The sequence below is a fragment of the Cucumis melo genome, chromosome 9 (assembly GCF_025177605.1).
Source record: "Cucumis melo cultivar AY chromosome 9, USDA_Cmelo_AY_1.0, whole genome shotgun sequence".
Lineage (NCBI taxonomy): Eukaryota > Viridiplantae > Streptophyta > Magnoliopsida > Cucurbitales > Cucurbitaceae > Cucumis > Cucumis melo.
In genome coordinates, this window is record NC_066865.1 from 7,843,420 (window position 1) to 7,866,197 (window position 22,778).

General features: G+C 29.5%; 1 protein-coding gene across 1 annotated transcript; it reads left to right on the forward strand.

Moving 5' to 3' along the window:
• Positions 1 to 591: 591 nt before the first annotated feature.
• Positions 592 to 2,921, forward strand: LOC103503419 (probable pectinesterase/pectinesterase inhibitor 39). Its single transcript, XM_051089527.1, has 3 exons — positions 592 to 604; positions 1,683 to 1,919; positions 2,239 to 2,921. Exons 1-3 carry the CDS (start codon positions 592 to 594, stop codon positions 2,919 to 2,921), a joined length of 933 nt encoding a protein of 310 aa, XP_050945484.1.
• The last annotated feature ends 19,857 nt before the right edge of the window (positions 2,922 to 22,778 follow it).

Here is a 22,778-nt window from a genome sequence, read left to right on the forward strand (position 1 = left end):
TTAACTTAAAAAACCATATAAAATACAACTTTCTTTTTTAACTTCCAAAATGTCGTCCATCCATTTGGATGGGGGAGAGAGCCACATACAGAGGAGTTCAACTGTTTTGTCTTTTTCTCTTTTTTGAAATTTTTTTTTTCTTTGTTTTAGTAATTAAACAAGAAAAATCAAATTCTTATGCTCTCAATAAAGTAAAATATTATTATTATTATCCTGCCATATACGTTTTTTAAACACAACTTTTTAACACACATATGTATATACAAAGAACTGTATTTTCCATATATACTGTATGCAATTTTGTCCTCCAAATATAAATTCTATGAAATTTGAGCATCATTATAACCTTACCATTGATATCTATTTATAAATTTTTTATAGACATGGACCAAATATATGCCTTACATTATCCTAAAGTAATAATCATACACAAATTATATATATTTTGTGATTATAAACAACAATTAGGGAGACTAAAATCTAATGAAAATTTACAGCAAAATGGAGATGGTAAACAACAGTAAAAGGAAGTTACTAGAATTTAAAAAAATGGTTGGAGAAAATATGCAAGAAAGGGCTGAAATTGGGTAAATGGAGAAGAAATGTGAGTTCAAGTAAACGGAGAAAAGATCAAATTGTCAAATTAAGAAAAAATGGGCAAAATCTTAAATGCAAAAAAGCTGAGATTGTTTTCTGCCTATCTTCGATAGCGTTTTAAAAAGATGCTATATTCAAAACCTATCAAAGAGGCTATTTCTTGAAGTGATTTTGTAGTGGAAACAAATTGTGTGAAGTATAGTCACTAAAATTGTGAAATTTCCAAAATAATAATAATAAAAACCATAAAATGGGGGCAATTGTTTCAATTAAAAAGAACTCTAGGGAGAAACTGGCGAGAAAACATATGTAAACGGAAAAGAGAGGCATTTGTAAAAATAGCAAAAATATGTATGATAATAAGACTCATATCACTATATTTTCTTAATTGTAAAAGTAGCAAATTTAAAAACGGATAACCTTCAAATATTCCTTTGATAGTCTTCCGATATCATTAATTACTTGTCATATTTGTCATATTCGTAATATGCATTAAAGAGATGTCATGAAGCTATTTTTTTTAATTTTTTTTTCTATTTGATGCAATTTCAAAGAAAAGAATTTAAATACTTAAACACATTTACATTTAATGGCCAAAAATGGTTGATTTTCTGTTGATTATTTTAACCTGATGTGAAAAATAACTATTCCTAACACATAATAGTTAAATTATTTTAATAATAATGAACAAAATTTAATAGAAAAATGATGTTTAATGACATATTCATTATTTTTGCAATTAACAGTGATGATTTAAGTCAAGAAAAACGTATTCATTGATTGCTTAAATCCTCGGATGTAGCTTTTTTCCCTTTAAAAGATGTATTTTAACTTACTACATCAGTTTAGCTTATTAAACCAAATGAATTTTTAATGGACCATCCATTCTCTATAAATACAAGGACTTCGGAGTCCCTACTTTCTAAAGTTCAAACTTGAAGCTAAGCCTTCATATATCCTTTTGCATTCAATAATATTTTGTTTATCACTTTCAACGATAATATTCACATTTAAAATGCTCTTTATAGTATATTTGTTAGTTGTTATTGTTGATCTTTCTGATTGCTTTAGTTTTAATTCTACAGTGTCTTTAGATGGAACAGGAAATTTTGTTAAAGTTAACGATGCTATAGCAGCGGCACCAAATTTTAGCATGACAAGATTTTACATTCATGTAAAACCTGGAACTTACCAAGAAATTATTGAAGTTCCATCCGAGAAAACTTTTATTGCTTTAATTGGAGATGATTCTTCTACTACCATCATTGTTAACAATCGAAGTAATGGTACTGGGTCCTCCACGGCATCTTCTGCTACTCTCAGTAAGCTTCAACTATCCCGACCCTCATATTAAAAAAGACTTGTTTGGTAATCAATTCTTTGTTTTTTAACTTTTAAAAAATTAAATCTATATATATATATATATAAACACCATTTTACCTTTAATTTCTTGTTTTATTTAAAAAACCATTAGTTTTAAAACACTTTAGACTAAAAATTCCACTTTGTTACTTAAAGAAAACAAAAGGTAAGAAGTTGAAAAAAATTAAAAATATAGGTTTTATTTTAAAAAATCAAATAGTTAGCAAATGAGACATAAATTTTATAATTTATTACTCACGCAACGTTTGATTTTGGAAGCTGTATATGGAGAAAACTTCATGGCTCAGTTTTTGACCTTTCAAAACTCTGCTGGACCAAATGAAGGCCAAGCAATTGCTGTTCTTGACCAAGCAAAACACACAGCTTACTACAGGTGTGTGTTTTTGGGTTATCAAGATACTCTCTATGCTGGATCAGTTCCTCAGTTCTTCAAAGAATGCGATATCTATGGAAGTGTTGATTTCATTTTCGGAAACGGGCTTGTTGTATTCCAAGATTGTAATATATACGCTCGATTATTCGACGTTCAAATTACTGTAACCGCACAATCAAAGCAGAGTTTAAGTGCTCCGAGCGGCTTCATCTTCCAAAACTGCAACGTGACTGTGTCGCCAGAGATAGCATCAAGTAAGGACAAGGTAACGGTGTTTCTTGGACGACCATGGAGAATGTACTCAATGGTTGTTTTCATTGATTCATTTCTTGACAGTGTGGTTCAACCTAAAGGATGGCTGGAGTGGCCAGGAGTGCCAGAGAATGTATTGTATTATGCCGAATACAATAACAGTGGTGGAGGAGCCAACACTTCTCAAAGGGTTAATTGGCCTGGTTATCATGTGTTAGATAATGCAAGAGAAGTTGCAACTTTTAGTGTTGAAATGTTTATTAACGGGACTCAATGGTTGCCTCAAACTGGCATACCATTTAGAGCTGGTTTTTAGGTTTTCTTAAACTTTGTAAATAAATCTTCATTTCAATAAGCATTTTATTCTCATTTTGGTGTCAGCTCAAAACGATTTGCACCATGATTCAATTGGTGAAATAATATATATGGAAACTAGTAAAGATTTTAAGTAACTGGTAGCCAAAAAATATTTAAGGCAACCTGTTTAGGATGACATTTATATATAATTGAGTAAGCGCTTGAAAAGTTATTTCAAATTAAACCGGTTACAAATTTGAATCGACTTACGATTTCCAAAAAAAAAAAACCATAATAGTTAAACGTGAACCAATTTTTTTTATCATATATTAATTTAAAGTAGCTAGATCAGATGACCAAAGAGACAACAATGGAACAGCTACAACGAAATAAAATAAAAACCAAATATATGAAATACATATAATAATTAAGAAGTAATGAATGAACCATAACAAGCTTGTATATGATTACATTTAATGAGATTATCTATGCTTAATGAAAGATATAAGAGAGAGCTCACATAACCATATCTCGACTTCCAAGTTGAGGGTTCATCTACAAATCCTTCAAAATTAATCTCACAAAGATCTAAAAAGCTATCAATTAATTTGTGACAAATCAAAATCCAATTCTTCACTAATTTGTAGCTCGAACAATTGCTCTTCTTGCACAATTTGTAAAGAATCTTTTAGTCATGCAGCTCATAAAGACTTGTTGCGTCCAGTTATTCAATTATCTATTTAACTTTCGATTTGAAAGGTAGGAAATTAAAGGTCATCGATCACGACACCAAGCGTTCAATTGACAAAGATGAGAAGACTTGTCAAATTTAACTTTAAATAATCATTTAAATTAGAGCTTACCACGAAAATGCAAAGATCTTTCGATTCAACTTCAACTCTGTTGCACGTGTCTTGAATGAAACTATCATTTCCTACAATCAGCTTTGGATATAGAATAAGAAGAGTAACAAAGAAAACAAAGAAGTGATTGATTCATATCGATGATATATTTCTCTCTCACAAAATTTAATCTTCTACTATGAACAACACTAGAGGATGTTATATTTTATACATATATATATATAATAATATTACCATAAATTTAAATTTCTTTGTAAATAATGAATATTTTACTTAGTTAATTTGTCAAACAAAAAGAGAGAGGGCCTTGTACGGTGGAAAATCAAATTTTGTTTTATGTTTTTCAGATGTACCGAAAGTCGAGTAAATATGTGTTTGACAGACAACTTAAATTTTGTTTTAGAAAATTATTTTCAGATTCTACCTTGCAAACTCTGAAAATAACATTTTTATGCTTTCATTAGATTAAGGTTTTAAAATTTAAATTTAAAATACAAATTTTTATTAAATAAAGAAAAATGTTAGGTCAATAAACTCAATTCATTTTCTTAGAAAATATGATATATGTATATATTATGTATGAGTTATAAATTATGTAATTTTACGTGAGTGTTAAAGTAAAAGCTTAGCTCAACGATACCCGACATGACTTTTCATCTAGAGGTGGAACACTTGAATTACCCAACCCTAGCTATTGTACTAAAAAGATTAAATAATAATAATTATATAATTTATTTGCAAATAGAAATGCTTATACTTCATAGAGAAATCAAGTGTAAATTTAACTTTGTCTTTTATTAGGTTTTTCTTATGTGAGATGTAAATAGTTTGTTTTTATTATTTTTAAAAAAACCTATAAATATTAGGGGTATTTTAAAAATATAACTAACCGAAAATATTTACGCTGTACAGAACAAATTTCAAAGCGAAAAAAGCCGATAGGCCTACAATGGAAAATACAAAAAATACTCCAGTCAACACGCCATTAATTGGCCATTCACACGATATTTGGTGCACGATTTTGTACTAAAATCGTTTAGATTTGGCTACACGATCATTTATATTCGGCTACACGATAATTTTTTTTTCAATATTCTTTGGTACACGATTGTTTAGATTTAACTACACAATCTTTAAGCGAGTACCAATATCCCAAAGATTTTTTTCAAGATCTTTTATATTTGCTAGATTTGGTTGTAGCGAAATATAAATGTTTACCAATATCCAACAATTTGTTTTCCAAGATTGTATACCAAGATTTTTTATATTTGGTACACGATCTTGAATAACCAAATAACCTTTTGAAAAAAAATGAAAGAAAAAATTAATCTTTTATATTTGGTATACGATTTTGAACCAAATAACAATTTAAAAAAATAAAAAAATTGTCAAAAAAAAGAGAAAAAGACAATAGAAAAGAAAAGAAAAATTGAAGAAAGAGATGGAAAAGAAGGGGAAATGGAATATTTAAAAAACATGGCCGACTTCTTAGACTTTTTTATTTTGTTGCTCTAAATATTTTGATATTTTATTATATTTATATTTATGAAAATATTCCTAAATAATAGTATAGTTTTATTGAATCCACTTCAAATTGACGTTTTTAAAATCTCTACCAAAAAGTCCTAAAATATTATATTATCACCTTACCATGTAAATAAACCATTCTAGAGAAGACTGTCTTTTGTGTCCGAAAATAATTGTGGGCACTAATCAAGTTTGAATTTAGGTTTTTTTTTTTTTTTTTCTCTTTGTTGTCTGTCTCCGTAGTGCTAAAGAAATAAAAACTTTTTTAGCGTGTGCTTTCATCTGCATTTTATTTGTTTCTCAATTTTGAGTTGTTTCAATTTAGTTTATATATTTTAAAATATTAAGATTTAAGTTTTGTTTCAATTTGTTTTTAGGATTTTTAATTGTATTTTTTTACTAAATAAAAATGTTTTATCTTTAAATGCCTATTTAATTACATTAAAAGAATTAAAAGTATTAATATGTTTTGCAAATTTTCATCGTTATTAAAAATTAAATACAAAATTTCACTCTAAAGTAATTTAAAAATAATTAATAGAGGTTAACCTCAATGATTAAATGTAAGTGTTTATCCAAAACAATTGAGGTTAAAAGTATGAATAAATCTCGCAAGGACCAAATAGAAATAAAATCAAATTTCATGAGTAAAAGAGGTAATATTTTGAAACTTGAGTACCTTTTAAATCTTCGATTCACCTAAAAGTTTAAGTTAATGAGTGAAGGTAAATTTAATTATATATTATCTACCGGTACTAAATGAAAACTAGACTCACAATCTAGGAACTTAAAAATGTAATTTTTCTAGAAAAATAAAAATAATAAATTTTATAAATTGTTGTTTGGGAATGGCACTAAAATGAAAAATCAAACATTAAATCGAGCCTATTTGGATTGACTAGATAAAATAATATATTATAAAAATTCATTTAATCTATCAGTATCTATCATTGATATAATATAAAAATTTTGTTATATTTTCTAAATATTTTCAACATTTTATCATTTATAAAAATTTTTCTTATAAATTATAATTACCTTGCCATGTATGTGTACATTTTTTGAAACGTCAAAGAATCATTTTCTTGGCAGTTAAAGAAAGAAATTGTTGTATAATAAAGTTGTTTTAGTTTAATTTATGATGCAAATGTAGAAAAATATTTGTTGGCATTTGCATGCATGTATTTGTTATTATCTTACTATATATACATATGCCTTTAGTAACTCCTTACTCTACATATGTACATATAATATATACACATATTTGAAATCAAAATCTTACCATATATATAAACATGTCATGCTTCTCTTCTTATTTATTTATTTCGAGCTCTAATTAACTGAAGATAAATAAATATTTGTTGTCTGTTTCGATAGTGCTAAAGAAATAAAAACATCTTTGTTTACTTTCTATTTAATTCCGAATTTGATTTCAATTTGGTTTATACATTTCAAAATATTAATTAAGTTTTTATTTCACCTTTGTTTTTCAAGATTTACGATTTTAATCGTATTTTTCCTTTTCAAATGTAAATGTTTATCTTTTAATGAGTATTTGATTAGATTAAAAGAATTAAAAATATTCATATGTTTTCCTTTTTCATTGTTATTAAAATTAAAATACAAAATTCGCTCTAAAGTTATTTAAATTAATTAGGATTTTGTTCAAAAATAGAAAAAATACTGATAAACTATTTACATTCTATAGAACAAAATCACTAAAATACAAAATTTATTACATTTGATTTTTCTATATAATGTAAATATTTTGACAAATGTTCTATTTTTAACAATTTTTCATTAATTAATAGATGTTAATCTCAATGATTGAATGAAAGTATTTATCGAAAATAATTGAGGGTAAAAGTATGAATAAATCTTGCAATTTATGGATCAAATTGAAATAAAGTCAAATTTCACGAGTAAAAGTGTAATATTTTGAAACTTGAGTGTCTTTTAAATCATCGATTCACAAAAAAGTTTAAGTTAATGGGTGAAGGTAAATTAAATTATATATGATCTACCGAAACTAAATGAAAACTAGACTCAAAATCTAGGAATGAAAATTTTTAATTTTTTTAGAAAAAATAAAAACAATAAATTTTATAAATTATTGTTTATAAATGACACTAAAATGAAAAATCATACATTAAATCGAGCATGTTTGGATAGATCATATAAAGTAATGTATTTAAAAAAATTCATATTTATATAAATACTTTTGATCAAAATTATATAAAATTGATCTGAAAAACTATTTTGAATGATTACAAAATATTCAAAATTTGTAAAATATTACTGATTTTTAAAATTTGACACTTAAAAATATATTCTAAATACACTTTTATTTTGAATGATGAGATGTTTTCATTTTTAAAAAAATTTATTATTTCATTATCTCTCACAACTATATCCAACATGTCTGATTATATAAATTGGACTATTTTAAAAAATATTAAAATGAACAAAAATATTTACAAAATATAGCAAATTTTTAAATTTATCAATGATCGATGTCTATCATTAATATAATATAGAATTTTGCTATATTTTCTAAATATTTTCAGCATTATTTTCATTTATAAAATTTTTCCTTATAAATTATAATTACCTTGCCATGTATATATACATTTTTTGAATCATCAAAGAATCCTTTTGTTAGGCAGTTAAAAGAAAGAGATTGTTGTTTAATAAAGTTGTTTTAGTTTGATTTATGATGCAAATGTAGAAAAATATTTGATGCCATTTGCATGTATTTATTATTGTCTTACTATAACACATGCCTTTAGTAACGCCTTACCCTCCATATGTACGTATAATATATACACATATTTGAAATCAAAACCTTACCATATACATATAAACATGCAATACTTCTATTCTTATTTATTTATTTCTAGCTCTAGTTAATTGAAGATAAATTAATGTTAAACTTATGCATATAACTTAACCTTTAACCAAAGTCTCTCGGAGTAAAACGTCCTAAAAATTAAGATAATTTTGGATTTAATTATGAAAAATTTTCATAAATATAACAACCCGGTAAAATATTTACAACTTGTGTAATAAAGCTCATGAAATTAGTCATTTTAAAAATATTCTAGGTTTGACCTTCCCTTTTATCGCCTTTCTTCTTCTCTTCATCTGCAAATGTTTTTTCTTTCTTTCCATCATCTTTTTTCTCTTCCTCTTTTTTTCTTTTCAAATTGTTTTTTAGTTCAAGATCGTGTATCAAATATAAAAGATCTATTTTTTTCAAACTTTTATTTGGTTATTGAAGATCGTGTACTAAATATAAAAGACTTTAAAAAACGTCGTAATTTAGGTTTGGGTAACCAAATATAAACTGTAGACAAATCTAAATGATCATGTAACAAAAGAATTTTAAAAAAATCATTTAGCCAAATCTAAACGATTATGTACCAAATAATCTTTAAAAAATAAACGACCGTTTCAAAAAAATCTTGAAAAAATTGTTTGCTCAAATCTAAACGATTGTGTACCAAATCTTGAAAAAATTGTTTGCTCAAATCTAAATGATCGTGTACCAAATCTTGAAAAATAATAGTTTAGATTTGACTACCTAAATCTGAACGATAAAATCTAAATGATAGTGTAACCAAATCTAAACGATTATATAACCAAATTAAACGATCGTATTTAAAAATTTGAAAAAAGTAAATCGTTTAGATTTAGCTATCCAAATCTAAACGATCAAATCTAAGTGATCGTATATGAAACAATAGCTAATTCTAAATGATCATGTGTCAAATATATTACGTGCGTTATTGACAGCGTGGTTGACGGAGAATTTTTGGTATTTTTCATTGTGGTCCTATCGGCTTTTTTCATTTTCAGAATTTTTCTATACAATGTAAATATTTTGCCGCTTTGTTATATTTGTTATATTTTTGAAATGACTCCTCTAATTATCTTAATTTCTATTTAAATATTATGAAATTATTGGATGTTAATTTTAATTATTTGAATGAGAATTATTATTACGTAGAAATTAGAAATAATTAAATATTTGTTGTTTGTTTTTATAGTGCTAAGAAATAAAATCTTAACTTCTTTGTCTACTTTTTATTTGTTAGTCAGTTTTAAATTTAGTTTCAATTCGGTCTAACCTTTGAAAATATTAAAATTTAAGTTTTGTTTCAATTTAGTTTTAAAATGTTTCGATTATAACTGTGGTTTTTTACTAAATGCAAATGTTATCTCTGAATGCCTATTAATTAGATTAAAAGAATTAAAGGTATTAATATGTTTTCCTATTTTTCATCCTTAATAAAAATTTAATACAAAATTTCACTCCACAGTTATTTGGAATTAATTAATAGATGTTAATCTTTGTGATTGAATGCAAGTCTTTATCGAAAACAATTGAGGTTAAAAATATGAATCAATCTTGTAATTTATGGATCAAATTGAAATTATAAAGTTAAATTTCACCAAGTAAAAATGTAAGATTTTGAAACTTGAGTGCTTCTTAAATCATCGATTCATCCAAAAGTTTAAGTTAATTAACGGGTGAAGATAAATTTAATTATATATTATTTACAAGTACTAAATGAAAACTAGATTATTCAAAATCTAGAAACAAAAAATGTATTCTTTCTAGAAAAAATAAAAACAATAAATTTTATACATTGTTGTTCGATCAAAATGGCATTAAAATGAAAAATCAAACATTAGATCAAGCATGTTTGGGTTGACTAAATAAAATAATGTCTTTTAAAAGACTTCATTTTTATTTCAACACTTTTAATCAAAGTTGTATAAAATACATCTCAAAAACTATTTTGAATGATTACAAACTATTCAGATTTTGTAAAAAACTGACTTGTTTTTAAAATTAGACACTAGAAAATGTATTCTAAATACACTCTTATTTTGAATTGTTAGAGGTTTTCAACATGACAAGAAAAAATGTTTTAATTATTTCATTATCTTTCATCTTCGACAATATCGATATCGTTTATATTCCTTTATCAAGATCGTTGCAGTGAGTTTGTTTTCGGTTAAAATTGTAAATATTGTTTTTGTTCAAATTGTTTAAAAGATTATAAAATTTCATTAAGAATTCTATATTTCATTATGAAGATCGTTTTTATTTTTGTTTGTGGTAAGAATTATAAATTTCATTTTCGATTCAATTGTTTAGAAGATTTAAATATTACTGACAGAATCTTGTATTTCATTATGAAAATCGTTAGTTTGAAGTTTTTCACGATCATTTACATTAAACTACATGATCGTTTAGCAATATCAATACGATTGTTTACCTACATCAACACGACCGTTAATCAATATCAACATGATAATTTACCTACATCAGTGCGATCATTTACTACATTCAATATGATCACCATGGTCAAACATGTCGCCCCTGGTCTACTTAAAAACTAAAAGTTGTAAAACTTAACTAGTTGGGCGACAAACAACTTCTTCTATTTATTTTAACCTTAGCATACAACATATAAGACATATCCTTGATACAAAATTAAACAACTTAAACTAAACGCCCTCCAAAGTTTCATCGCCTACCAATCGCATTGCCCCTTCAAATCTATCTTAACGCCTTATCACCTGGGGAGGGTAAAACATAAAAACATAAGTGAAAAGACGACTTAGTGAGGTTTCTAAAGAAAACCCTTTGGAGTACATTTCAATAATAAGATCATTTTAGTTCGACAGGCTTATCGTCTCAATTCGCAAATATATATCAATCACATAAAACATATTAGTCTCACATCCTTTTCACCGAAAGCATGAACCATTCTCAACACCAAGGCCCATCGCCTTGTGTTTAGACTATTGTGATGGCCTTTTCATCAACAACATCCAGGAATAACCTGGTTCACTTGTTACACACCCTCCCAGACTGCCTACTGGCTTAGCCCGAAAGACGGCGTGAAGTCGACCGACATCGCTCTCTTCTAACGAGATATCTAGCAACTCTGCTACACTCTTGAACATGATAAACATGCTAATCATGTATATAAACTATTTTACATGCAACACAACACAGCAAAATCAGACTAATCATAGACATACATGAAGGCCAACCCTAAAATAATTGATTTAGCAAGTAAACCTAACCGAGACACTATAACTAAACACATAACCAACAACGGTTTACACAACCGCAACATCTAGAGCTTACACCAACTTTAAAGTATCTATATCTTACAAAGTCATATACAACATAACAAAACAGACTCTATGTTCAACTCCAACCACGTGCTGACAATCGATATGGAAGCGTTAGCAGACTAAGGCAATCTATCAGGTACAGGGAGCTCGATCTCTACCAAAGGGAAAAAATTTTGGAAGGGTAAGCTATAAAGCTTAGTGAGTGGTCCAATTTAAAACTGTAAATTTAAAGATCAGAACATGTGAAATTTTTACACATATAAATATTTTTAATCAAGTCATAAATATAAACGTATAATAATAACAATAACAACTTTCTCAAATTCTTAGCATGTACGCATTGAAATCTAGCAATGCATATCAAATATATCAAGACATTTTCACTAACATGAAAAATCTACATTGTATAGAACACACCGAGTACAATCAACATTTACTAGCTCTAAGATGCAGTAGGACCCGGCTAGCACTCTCATCGTCTTTGTTGTAGTGGGGCCCGCCTAGCACTTATGATAGCATTGTTGTTACGGAGTACACTCAATTTTAACAACATAATCTAACCTGTGTGCACACAATACCATATAGCCTCAGGCTCAATACGAAAACATTAAAACATGCCTGCTAACTCTATCTTTCGTAAAACTCAAGCTTACTCAGATTGTTCATGGAAAACTGAATATTTAAAACAATACTTGCTTAAAATGATCTTGGTTTAACTACTCTTCAGAAAAACAATAATCACGTACTCATATGTAAATTTCATCATAAAACTTAAGTTTGAAACTTATGCTTGAAACCATTCCTGGAAATCACGTTTTATTCAGAAAATCAGATTCAAACATAGCAACACAATCATAGATAACAATTTAGAAATTATTTTTAAAATCCATTTGTCACTTACAGCCTTAGGCCAGTTCCCTAGAGTGTAGACTCGACTTATTTCCTCTTGGCCTGTCAAACAAACCAAAACTGAGCATCAAAATCTTATATAGTCTTGTATCTTTATACTAACTTAAGATGACACACAAAACATGACATTCAACAATTCCAAACTTGGACATAAAAGAGTATTTCTCCTATTTTCTCAGAATTTTTCAGATTTAACAACTTCACTTCAAACATTCATAACTTTCTCAATACTTCCCTAAAATTAATGTACTTTATATCAAACTCTTCATTTTTAATGTCTCTACAACTTACTTGAAGGAAAGAAAATGCGACTCTCAATAGATGGCTACATAAATGGCCCGAAACAGAAAGAGTCTAAAATTGAGTATTCTGTTATCCCCTACGTTGCTCTAGAAATTAAGCTTACTTCCAGTTATTTTTAGCTCACAATTTCTTCATAAAAGTTATTGTAAATTTCATAAGCTTTTCAACCATACGTAATAGAGCTTTAACTTCCTCTGTACAATCTGGAAAACTTGAAAAACCAGAGCCTTTACGAATTCGCACCCAAACTTATGACCTGAATGTCTCTTCGAAAAACACTATTCTAAAATCAGAATTTGCTCATGCTTCCTTCATAAAACTTATTAGAAATTGAATATAATTTCCAAAAAGGTACCTTTTAATTCCTTTTGAGCAGTGTAAACCCACTAAAAAATCAGAGGATGTGTGTGTGAATTCAATCTGCCAAGAAAATGACTTGAGCTTGTTGTCCTATCCTCTTCAACTTTCCAATTGCAGAATCTTTGTTTCCAACTTTGACAAATCCTCTATGAACACAGATCTGAAGTTGAAGAATGCAAAAGTGATGAGAAATGGGTGAATAAATGAAGTTGGCAGTGGAGAAGAAGAATGGGAGAAAACAATACCAAAAGACCATTTTTACTTCTCTTCCTTTCTACTTTCTCTTCTTTAATTCTCTTTTTAATAATGTAATGCTATTTTCATATTTCTTTTTCCTTCTTTTTTTAAAAAAAATCCAAAATGGTAACACAAAGCATTATCATTTTTTTTTCAACAACTCAAATTTAACGTCCTATATTTTATGACAATTGCGAAGAATCCAAAGAGAATCTCGAGTTTACAAATTACCTCCCCCTTAAAAAATTTCATCCTTGAAATTTAGAAGTCCTTAGGGGAAGAGTGTCGGGTAACTCCTCCACATCTGATCTTCTGACTCCCAGGTTGCCTCATTTATTCCATGATGTCTCCAAAGAACTTTCACGAGTGTGATCGCCTTGTTTCTCAAAACTTGCTCTTTTCTATCAAGGATCTGAAATGCTTCCTCCTCATAACTCAAGTCTTCTTTAAGCTCCACTAATATCGCTTGCAACACATGTGACAGATCTAGAATATATTTCCTCAACATAGATACATGAAAAATATCATGTATTCGAGCAAGTTCTGTTGGCAACTCAAGTCAATAGCCTACTGGCCCAACTCGTTCTCTTATTTTGTATGGACCAATATATCTAGGACTTAACTTTTCATTCCTTCCAAAATGAAGAACAACTTTTAAGGAAATAACTTAAAATAGAAATAACTTTAAGAAAACTTGATCTCCAACCTAGAATTCCAAGTCTCTTAGTTGCTTATCTGCATAGCTCTTTTGTCGCTCTTGAGCTATTTTCAGGTTTTTTCTAATCATTTTAATATTGTCTATCGTAATCTATACTAACTTAGGACCAACTAGCTTTCATTCTCCCACTTCGTTCCAACACACAAAAGTTCTGCATGGTCTGCCATACAAAGCCTCATATGGTGGCATGTCGATACTAAACTAATAGTTATTATTGTAAGCGAATTACATAAGTGATAAGCGGGTATCCCGACTTCCTTTAAACTGAAGAACACATGCTCTTAACATGTCTTCTAAGGTTTGTATGGTCCTTTCTAACTGACCACCTGTCTAAGGATGGAAAGATGTACTAAACTTCAACTTTGTTCCCAATTCTTTCTGCAAACTAGGTCAAAACTTAGAAGTAAATCTGGGATCCCTGTCCGAAACTATGGACACTGGTACTCCATACTGACTCACAATCGTGTTGACGTATAGTTTAGCTAGCTGATCTAGTGTAGACGTCGCTTTAATCGGTATAAACTGTGCTGTCTTGGTGAGTTTGTCTACTATTACCTATATATTATCATATCCACTACAAGTACGAGGTAACGCAAAGAAAAAAAATCCATAGCAATGTGCTCCCACTTCTACTCTTGCATTGACAAAGGGTTAAGGAGTCCTCCTAGGTTTTGTCTCACTAGTTTAACCTATTGGCAATCAAACATTTATCAACATATTCAGCCATCTCTCGCTTCATACCAAGCCACCAGAAGTCTTCTTTAGAGTTCTGTACATCTTGGTGCTTCCTAGATGCATAGCGTAAGCAGAACTGTGAGCTTCCTCTAGTACAACATCCTTAAGCTCACTAGTACTTGGAATGCATAGCCTTCCCTGCTTAACTATGGCTTTTTCTCCTCTCAACTCAAATTCAACATTTGGGTCTTGCATTGACTTCCCAATCATCTTCTGTAAGTTACTATCCTCTTGTTGTCGTCTCACAATCTTTGCTACTAGAGAAGATCGAACTTCAAATTTAGCTGAAAGACTCCCTGAACTCTCTGCAATCACAACCATCCTAAAGCCTCTTAACTCACTTAGCAAACTTGCTTGAATACTGCATAAGGCAGTCTTCGAAAGTCTCGACTTCCTACTTAATGCATCTACTACTAGATTAGCCTTACTTAGATGGTATTCTATGGTACGATCATGGTCTTTAATCAGTTTTAGCCATCGCATCTGTCTCAAATTCAGTTCTTTTTTATCAAAGATATACTTCAAACTCTTATGATCTGTAAAAATGTGGCACTTCTCACAGAACAAAAAATGTCTCCAGATTTTCAATGCTTAAACTACTGCAGCTAATTCAAGATTATGAATAGGGTAATTACACTAATGCTTCTTTAACTGCCTTGAAGCATAAGCCATTACTTTACCTTCCTACATAAGCACACAACCTAATCCTTGCCTTGAGACGTCTCAATAAATCACGTACTTCTTCCTTGATAAGAAAGTGTCAGGATAGGTGTTGTGACTAATCTCTTCTTCAGCTCTTGGAAACTCTGTTGGCATTTATCCGACCATTCAAATTTAGCATTCTTCCTTGGGTAATGCTAATCGGGAGAAATCCTCAACAAAATGTCTGTAGTATCCTGTCAGACCTAGGAAACTACGTACTTCTATCGCACTAGCTGGTCTCTCCCAGTTGACAATAGCTTCTACCTTCTACGGATCAACACTAACTCTGTCCGCTGAAACTACATGCCCTAAGAACACTACTTATTTCAGCCTGTTTATCATGCAGTGTCTAAAGAAGAATCCTCAGATGTTCTCATGGGCTTTTTTGTCAATTGAGTAAACTAGTATATCATCGATGAACACTATCACAAACTGATCTAAATATTGATGAAAAATCATGTTCATGAGGTCCATAAAAACTATTGGTGCATTCATTAAACCGAATGGCATCACTAAAAACTCATAGTGTCTATACCTCGTTCTGAATGTTGTCTTAGGAATATTTGATTCCCTAACCTTTAACTGATGGTATCCTAACCTCAAATCCAACTTAGAGAACACTGCTGGTCCCCTTAACTGGTCAAATAATTCATCGCTGCGTGGTAAAGGATACTTATTACGTATCAAGACCTTGTTTAATTGCCTGTAATGAATGCATAATCTGAGGGTACCATGTTTCTCCTTTACGAATAATATTGGAGCTTCCTAAGGTGATACACTTGGCCTAACGTTTTCCTTGTGAACTAGTTCTTTTAACTATACTTTCAGCTCCTTAAGCTCACTTGGTGCCATTCTATATGGCGCCTATGAAATTGGTAATGTTCCTAGTAAAAATTCAATAGTGAATTCCACCTCTCTATTAAATGGAAAACCTGGCAGATCAGTTGAAGAAATATCAAGAAATTCGTTCATTATCAAAACATCTTCAAGTTTCAGCTTCTCTTCTTGCACTTCTACTACATGTTTAAAAATGTTGTGCAACCATTTCTCAGCAACTTCTTAACTTTCAGAATTGAAATCAAACTTGAAGGGACAATCTTTTGCTCACCTCTGAAAACCATCTTAGCCAAACCTAGTGTTATGAAAATCACTTCCTTCTTATGGAAATCCATAGAAGCATAGTGAGTGTATAAGAAATCCATTCCCAAAATTACATCCAACATCTGCAACTCTAGTGGAAGAAGATCCACTAACATACTGAGACCTTATACTAAAACCTCACAATTACAACACATTTCGTTGACAAGTAAAACATCACCAACAAAAGTGTACATAGCTAACCCCTCAGATAAAGGCTCTAGTATCCTATTTAGCTTAGTCAGAAATATACTAGAAATAAAGGAATACATAGCACCTACATCTAATAAAACATGTGCAGGCACATTACAAATAAAAACCATACCGGTAATAATGTCTGGCGCATCCTCCGCTTCTTGTTAAGTAATAGCATAGACCTTTCCCTATTGTCTATGTCTTCCAACAACTCCCCTCTATCTTATGCCACGGTGCCCTCTTCTGTAGATGTTGAAACTCTAGGTTGCTCACCTATTTAGGACTTAACTCCCTGGTTCCTCTAAACTGCTACTCTCAACTGTGGGCAATCTCTCTTGAAATGTCCTGACTGTCCACATTTGTAACACACACCAACACCAACAACACACGAACCCCGATGATTCCTGCCATAACTTGTATATGGAGCTCGCTTGACCATACTAGTAACGGACTCGAGATCTATTGCAGTCTTACTACTGATCTTGCAGATTGACTAAGCACTACTAGAACTCATATGCCTCGATGCTTGGCCTCTAGACCGACTCTTAAAGTCTTGATGACCTGAAACATTTACCCTAGGTGGGCACCTCACTGCTCATGACCTCTAAAACTGCTAGCTGTTGAAGTCCCACGATTGAGCTCCACCGCTGACTTCTATTCTATTATACTCTGCTCCACGAAAAGGGCAGTCTCCAGTAACTGAGGTACATATCTCAAAAAAGGCAACCCTCTTTCAAACCTTCGATATCTGTCACTCTCATATGTCACAATAACATCAGCATACCATGAAAGCTCGATACACTTTCTATCGTACTCAGCCACTGAAAGTGACCTTTACTTCAACCCCATAAACTCATCCCTCTTTGCCTCGTAGTATGTGCTAGGATAATACTTGTCTTCGAATATGCCCCTAAAAGTTTGCTAGTCTAAAGGTACGTGCATGGCTGTTTCTGGCTAATATAGATTTCTACCATCCCTCTACCTCTTTCTGTACTTTCTGGATTAACTGATGCAGCATAAGGGCCATAAACATCTCTAGAAATATACTACAGGTAGCACAAAAGAGAAAAAACCCACCATATTCATTGTCAATCCAATGAAAATCCTCTAATCTGGGCTTTTATTTTTTACTAGCCACTTCAGTAACCATGAAAGTTTGAAGAATTTTTTTGAATCACACAAATACCAAGAAAAAAAATTTAAATACAGAAACATAGGCGGAACTAAAGCATAAGAAACATAGACATCAAATAAATTGGGAACGGAAGCATAGGTCATTGTTTATTATAAGCAGATATCTAAAGTTGATACCCTTAAAAAGATCATGGGTCACCATCAATGACAAAACGAGGGTGCGTCACTATCTTCAAAACGTTTAGCCTCAACATCGCCGAGAAGAAAGGTCGTGGAGATGGAGAAGAATGAGGTTGGGATTGGGGTTTTTTTAGGGTTCCTTCGTGGAGAAGATAATGAAGAAATGGAAAATAAAAATAAAATTATATTTTAATAATTTCTAATGAAAAGTTTGAGGAAAATTAAGGGGGCAAAATTTATTAAGTTTTAGCAACATTTAAGTTTGTTGCTAAAACTATTTAATTTTTAGTGACATGTTACTAATTCTTTTAGTGACATTAATTAAAAACGTGTTGCTAATAATAAGATTTGTGACTTTTTTTTTACATCGCTAAAACCAACATTTACTAACAAAAATTACTTACGTCACTAAAACTTTATCACTGAATAATGAATTTCTAGTAGTGTACTAAAAATATTAAATAATAATAATTATATAATTTATTTGCAAATGAAATGTTTTTACTTGATAGCAAAATGAAGTGTAATGTATTTTTGTATTGTATTGGTTTTTTTTATGTGAGATTTGTAAATGGTTTGTTTTTTTATTATTATTTTTTAAAAAACCTATAAATATTAATATGATTTTACTGGATCCACTGTCTTCAAACTATTGTTTTTAAAATCTCTACAAAAAAAGCCCTAAAATATTATATTATCACTTTAACATGTATATAAACCATTCTAGAAAATGTTGGAATTTGGGTCCTAAAACTCGTACTTTGTTATTTGATTCAATATAATTTATTATTGAATGTTATAAACTTAAAACCAATAAATTAAGGTCCGGAGGCTATTTTACTAAGTTGTCAAATGCACTTGAACTTTATGTAGAGACAAAAACATCGATTAAGTTCAAGTTAATAGTCCAAATAGTCTATAGTGTATGAATAAGGTTGGGCGCCTTATTCTGGAAAAACACTATGGATGCGGCCCGCTCTGTAGTTAGTACAAATGATGTAATCCTAAATCGCTCATATAGAGACATGGGAGTGGGGGCGTCCTATGTAAATAGTTTATATAAGATTGGAACCACGAAATAGTCACTTTTAGTTATAACACCGTAAACTATAAACTGACTATTTCAATTATGATGACCTAGGTAATTTGATCTTAATCCTAAGCTAACTATGAACTTCTGTTCATTCGGTAGTATCCTTAGATCTGCATAGGTGAGGGCAACTCATCATCGTTGGCCCAATAAGCCTCCCATTTCAGGGATAAGACCGAGTGGATAGCTAAGGACATAGGGTGCAAGACGAAATTCACTCATACCCATTTCTGGGATAGTAGATAGATTGTTCCCTTAAGGACTGAATCCAAGTCTTGACTAAGGGGCCCCAACTTCTCATTGGCCTGAGAAGGATACAAGTTTATAGGTTGGACCTTAAACCAATTGTTCAATAGTGGATCAATGGGTCTTAAGGAGCAAGATGTAATCTCAGGGGTAAAATGGTATTTTGACCCAGCCAAAATTATGAACAACCTACAAAGGATCGACTTACTCATCATGGTTATATTAGGTGGACAGAAATATATCTATAGTGAGGGGAATGCAACTAAGAGTCTTTAGTGGAATGACTCTTTAGTTAACGAATGTTGATTAAGCTTGGTCTAAAAGAGTTTAGCCAGTTAATCTCGAATCGTTGAAGCCCATGATCTATAGGTCCATTAGGTTCCCCTACTAGCTCATATGGATTCAACTAAGAACAATATGTTGAAGTAACTCGAATTGTTCGAATTAAGAAAAGAGAGAGAACCGATAAATATATAATATATAAGTCGGTAGATATAAAATTTAAGCTTTGTGTTTAAATATGATTTAAATAAATATGAATATAGATTTATATTTAGAAGCTTGGAAAGTTTTGAAACAGTTAAAGTTGTAAAAGTCAACATGTTGATTTTTAACTTTGAACTTTGACTAGATTTATATTCAAATATGGTTTGAATTTTAGAAAAATGAATGTGGATTCATACTCGGGAGGTTAAAATTAGTCACGACGGATAAAATAGTAAAAAGTCAAAAGGTTGACTTTTGACTAAGAAAAGTCAAAGTTTGACTTTGACTTAATTGGTCAAATGACCAAAATGTCCCTTTGACTAATTACTTAATTAACTAAAAGTTAGTGGGCAATGTGGCAGCCTATTGTGAATTAGAAGCCACTAATTTCATTAATGAGTTAATGAATTAATTAAGTGTTGAGATTATATAAATAATTTGCATGCAATTTGCATGTAACTTCATATATAAACTTCTCATTATAGATTGAGATAAGGATGATGTTTTTCTCAAAAATTACCTAAACGATACAGTACCTCCTTCCTTCTTTTAAAATTTTACTTCACAAACCGAGTCCCACAACTCCGTTCTTGGTCCTGAGATTAGTAGGTCAACTTAGTGGTTGTCCTTACTCGTGATTTTCAGGCAAAGAAGAAACTTTGGATCGAAGAAGAAGTTCAGAACTATAAAAGGTAAGTTCATTGTTTACCTTTTATGCTCTTCGTTTAGGTCCATCGCATAGCATATGCATGTTAATTTCTAAATCGTTTAGATGCATATAGAGTAAAACGTGATCCTTATTATTCCCTCTGCAACATGCTTTTTGATGTTTTTTCCATCAGAGAGGACCATCTTTTGTGGCCGAAAATAATGGTGGTCACTAATCAAGTTTGAATTTAGCTTTTTTTTGGGTTAAAGAATTTACGTACTTTCTTCTATTCGTTTGATAGTCACGAGTTTGATTTTAATTTAGTTTTATATATTTCAAAAAATTAAGATTTAAGTTTTGTTTCAATTTGATTTTTACGATTTACGATTTTAATCGTGTTTCTTACTTGAAAATGCAAATGTTTATCTCTAAATACCTATTTAATTACATTAAAAAAAATTAGAAGTATTAAAATGTTTTGCAATTTTTCATCGTTATTAAAAATTAAATACAAAATTTCACTCTAAAGTTATTTAAAATTAATCAATAGATGTTAACCTCAATGATTATGGTAACTGTTTACCAAAAACAACTAAAGTTAAAAGTATGAATAAATCTTCTATGGACCAAATTGAAATTATAATTAAAGTCAAATTTTACAAGTAAAAGGGTAATATTTTGAAACTTGAGTATATTTTTAATCTTTAATTCACCCCAAAAGTTTAAGTTAATAGTCGAAGGTAAATTTAATTATATATTATCTACCTGTACTAAATGAAAACTAAACTCGCAATCTAGTAACTTTAAAATGTATTTTTTCTAGAAATATAAAAGTAATAGGTTTATAAATTATTGTTGGAGAATGGCACTAATATGTAAAATCAAACATCAAATGGAGACTATTTGGATTGACTAGATAAAATAATATATTTTAAAAACTTCATTTTATTTAAACATTTTTTTTATCAAAATGGTATAAAATACACCTCATATAGCTATTTTGAATGATTACAGAATATTCAAATTTTGTCAAAAATTACCTATTTTTAAAATTAAATACTTAAAAATGTATTCCAAATACACTTTTATTTTGTTTAATTATTTCATTATAAATTATGTTATTTTAAAAAATAGAAAAATGAATCAAAATATTTACAAAATATAACAAAATTTTAAATTTTATTAACGATAGACACTAATAGACATTGATAAACTAAACACTGATAAAAGTCTGTCAATGTTAGTTCATCAACATCTATCAGTGATCGACGTCTATCGGTGTCTTATCGTTAATATAATATAAAATTTTGTTATATTTTCTAAATATTTTCATCATTTTATCATTTCTAACATTTTTTATATAAATTAGAATTATGTTGCCCTGTATGTATACAATTTTAGAAATGTGAAGGAATCCTTTTCTTAGGCAATTAAAGAAAGAGATTATTGTATAATAAAGTTTTGGTTTGATTTACGATGCAGATGTCGACAAATATTTGTTGGCATTTGCATGCATTTGTTATTATCTTACTATATATACATAATGTCTTTAGGAACACGTTACCCTACATATGTACATATAATATAAATACATATTTGAAATCAAAACCTTAACGTATATATAAACATGCAATGCTTCTATTCTTATTTATTTATTTCCAGCTCTACTTAATCGAAGATAAATTAATAAAAACTTCTTTGTTTACTTTCTATTTGCCTGTTAGTTAATTTTGAGTTTGGTTTCAATTTGGTCTATAGATCTCAAAATATTAAAATTTAAATTTTATTTCAATTTAATTTTCAAGATTTTAATTGGTTTTTTCTTTTTAGTAAATGCAAATATTTATCTTTGAATGTCTATTTAATTGGATTAAAAGAATTAAAAGTATTAATAGGTTTTCCTGTTTTTCATTGTTATTAAAAATTAAATACAAAATTTCCCTCTAAAGTTATTTAAAATTAGTTAGGAGTTTTTTTAAAAGTAGAAAAAATTGATAAATTATTACATTACATAGAACAACAACATTAAAATATAAAATTTATTACACTTAATTTTTCTATGAAATGTAAATATATTGTTAAATGTTCTATTTTCCAAAATTATCCATTAAAATTAATAGATGTTAAGCTCAATGATTGAATGTAAGTATTTACCGAAAACAATTGAAGTTAAAAGTATGAATCAATCTTTCAATATATAGACACCAAATTGAAATAAAGTCAAATTCCATAAGTAAAAGTGTAAC

Excerpts from the sequence above, each read along its gene's own strand:
- LOC103503419 (XM_051089527.1), top strand. Across the intron at positions 1,920-2,238 it reads GGCATCTTCTGCTACTCTCA|CTGTATATGGAGAAAACTTC; the intron begins GTAAGCTTCAAC and ends TGATTTTGGAAG.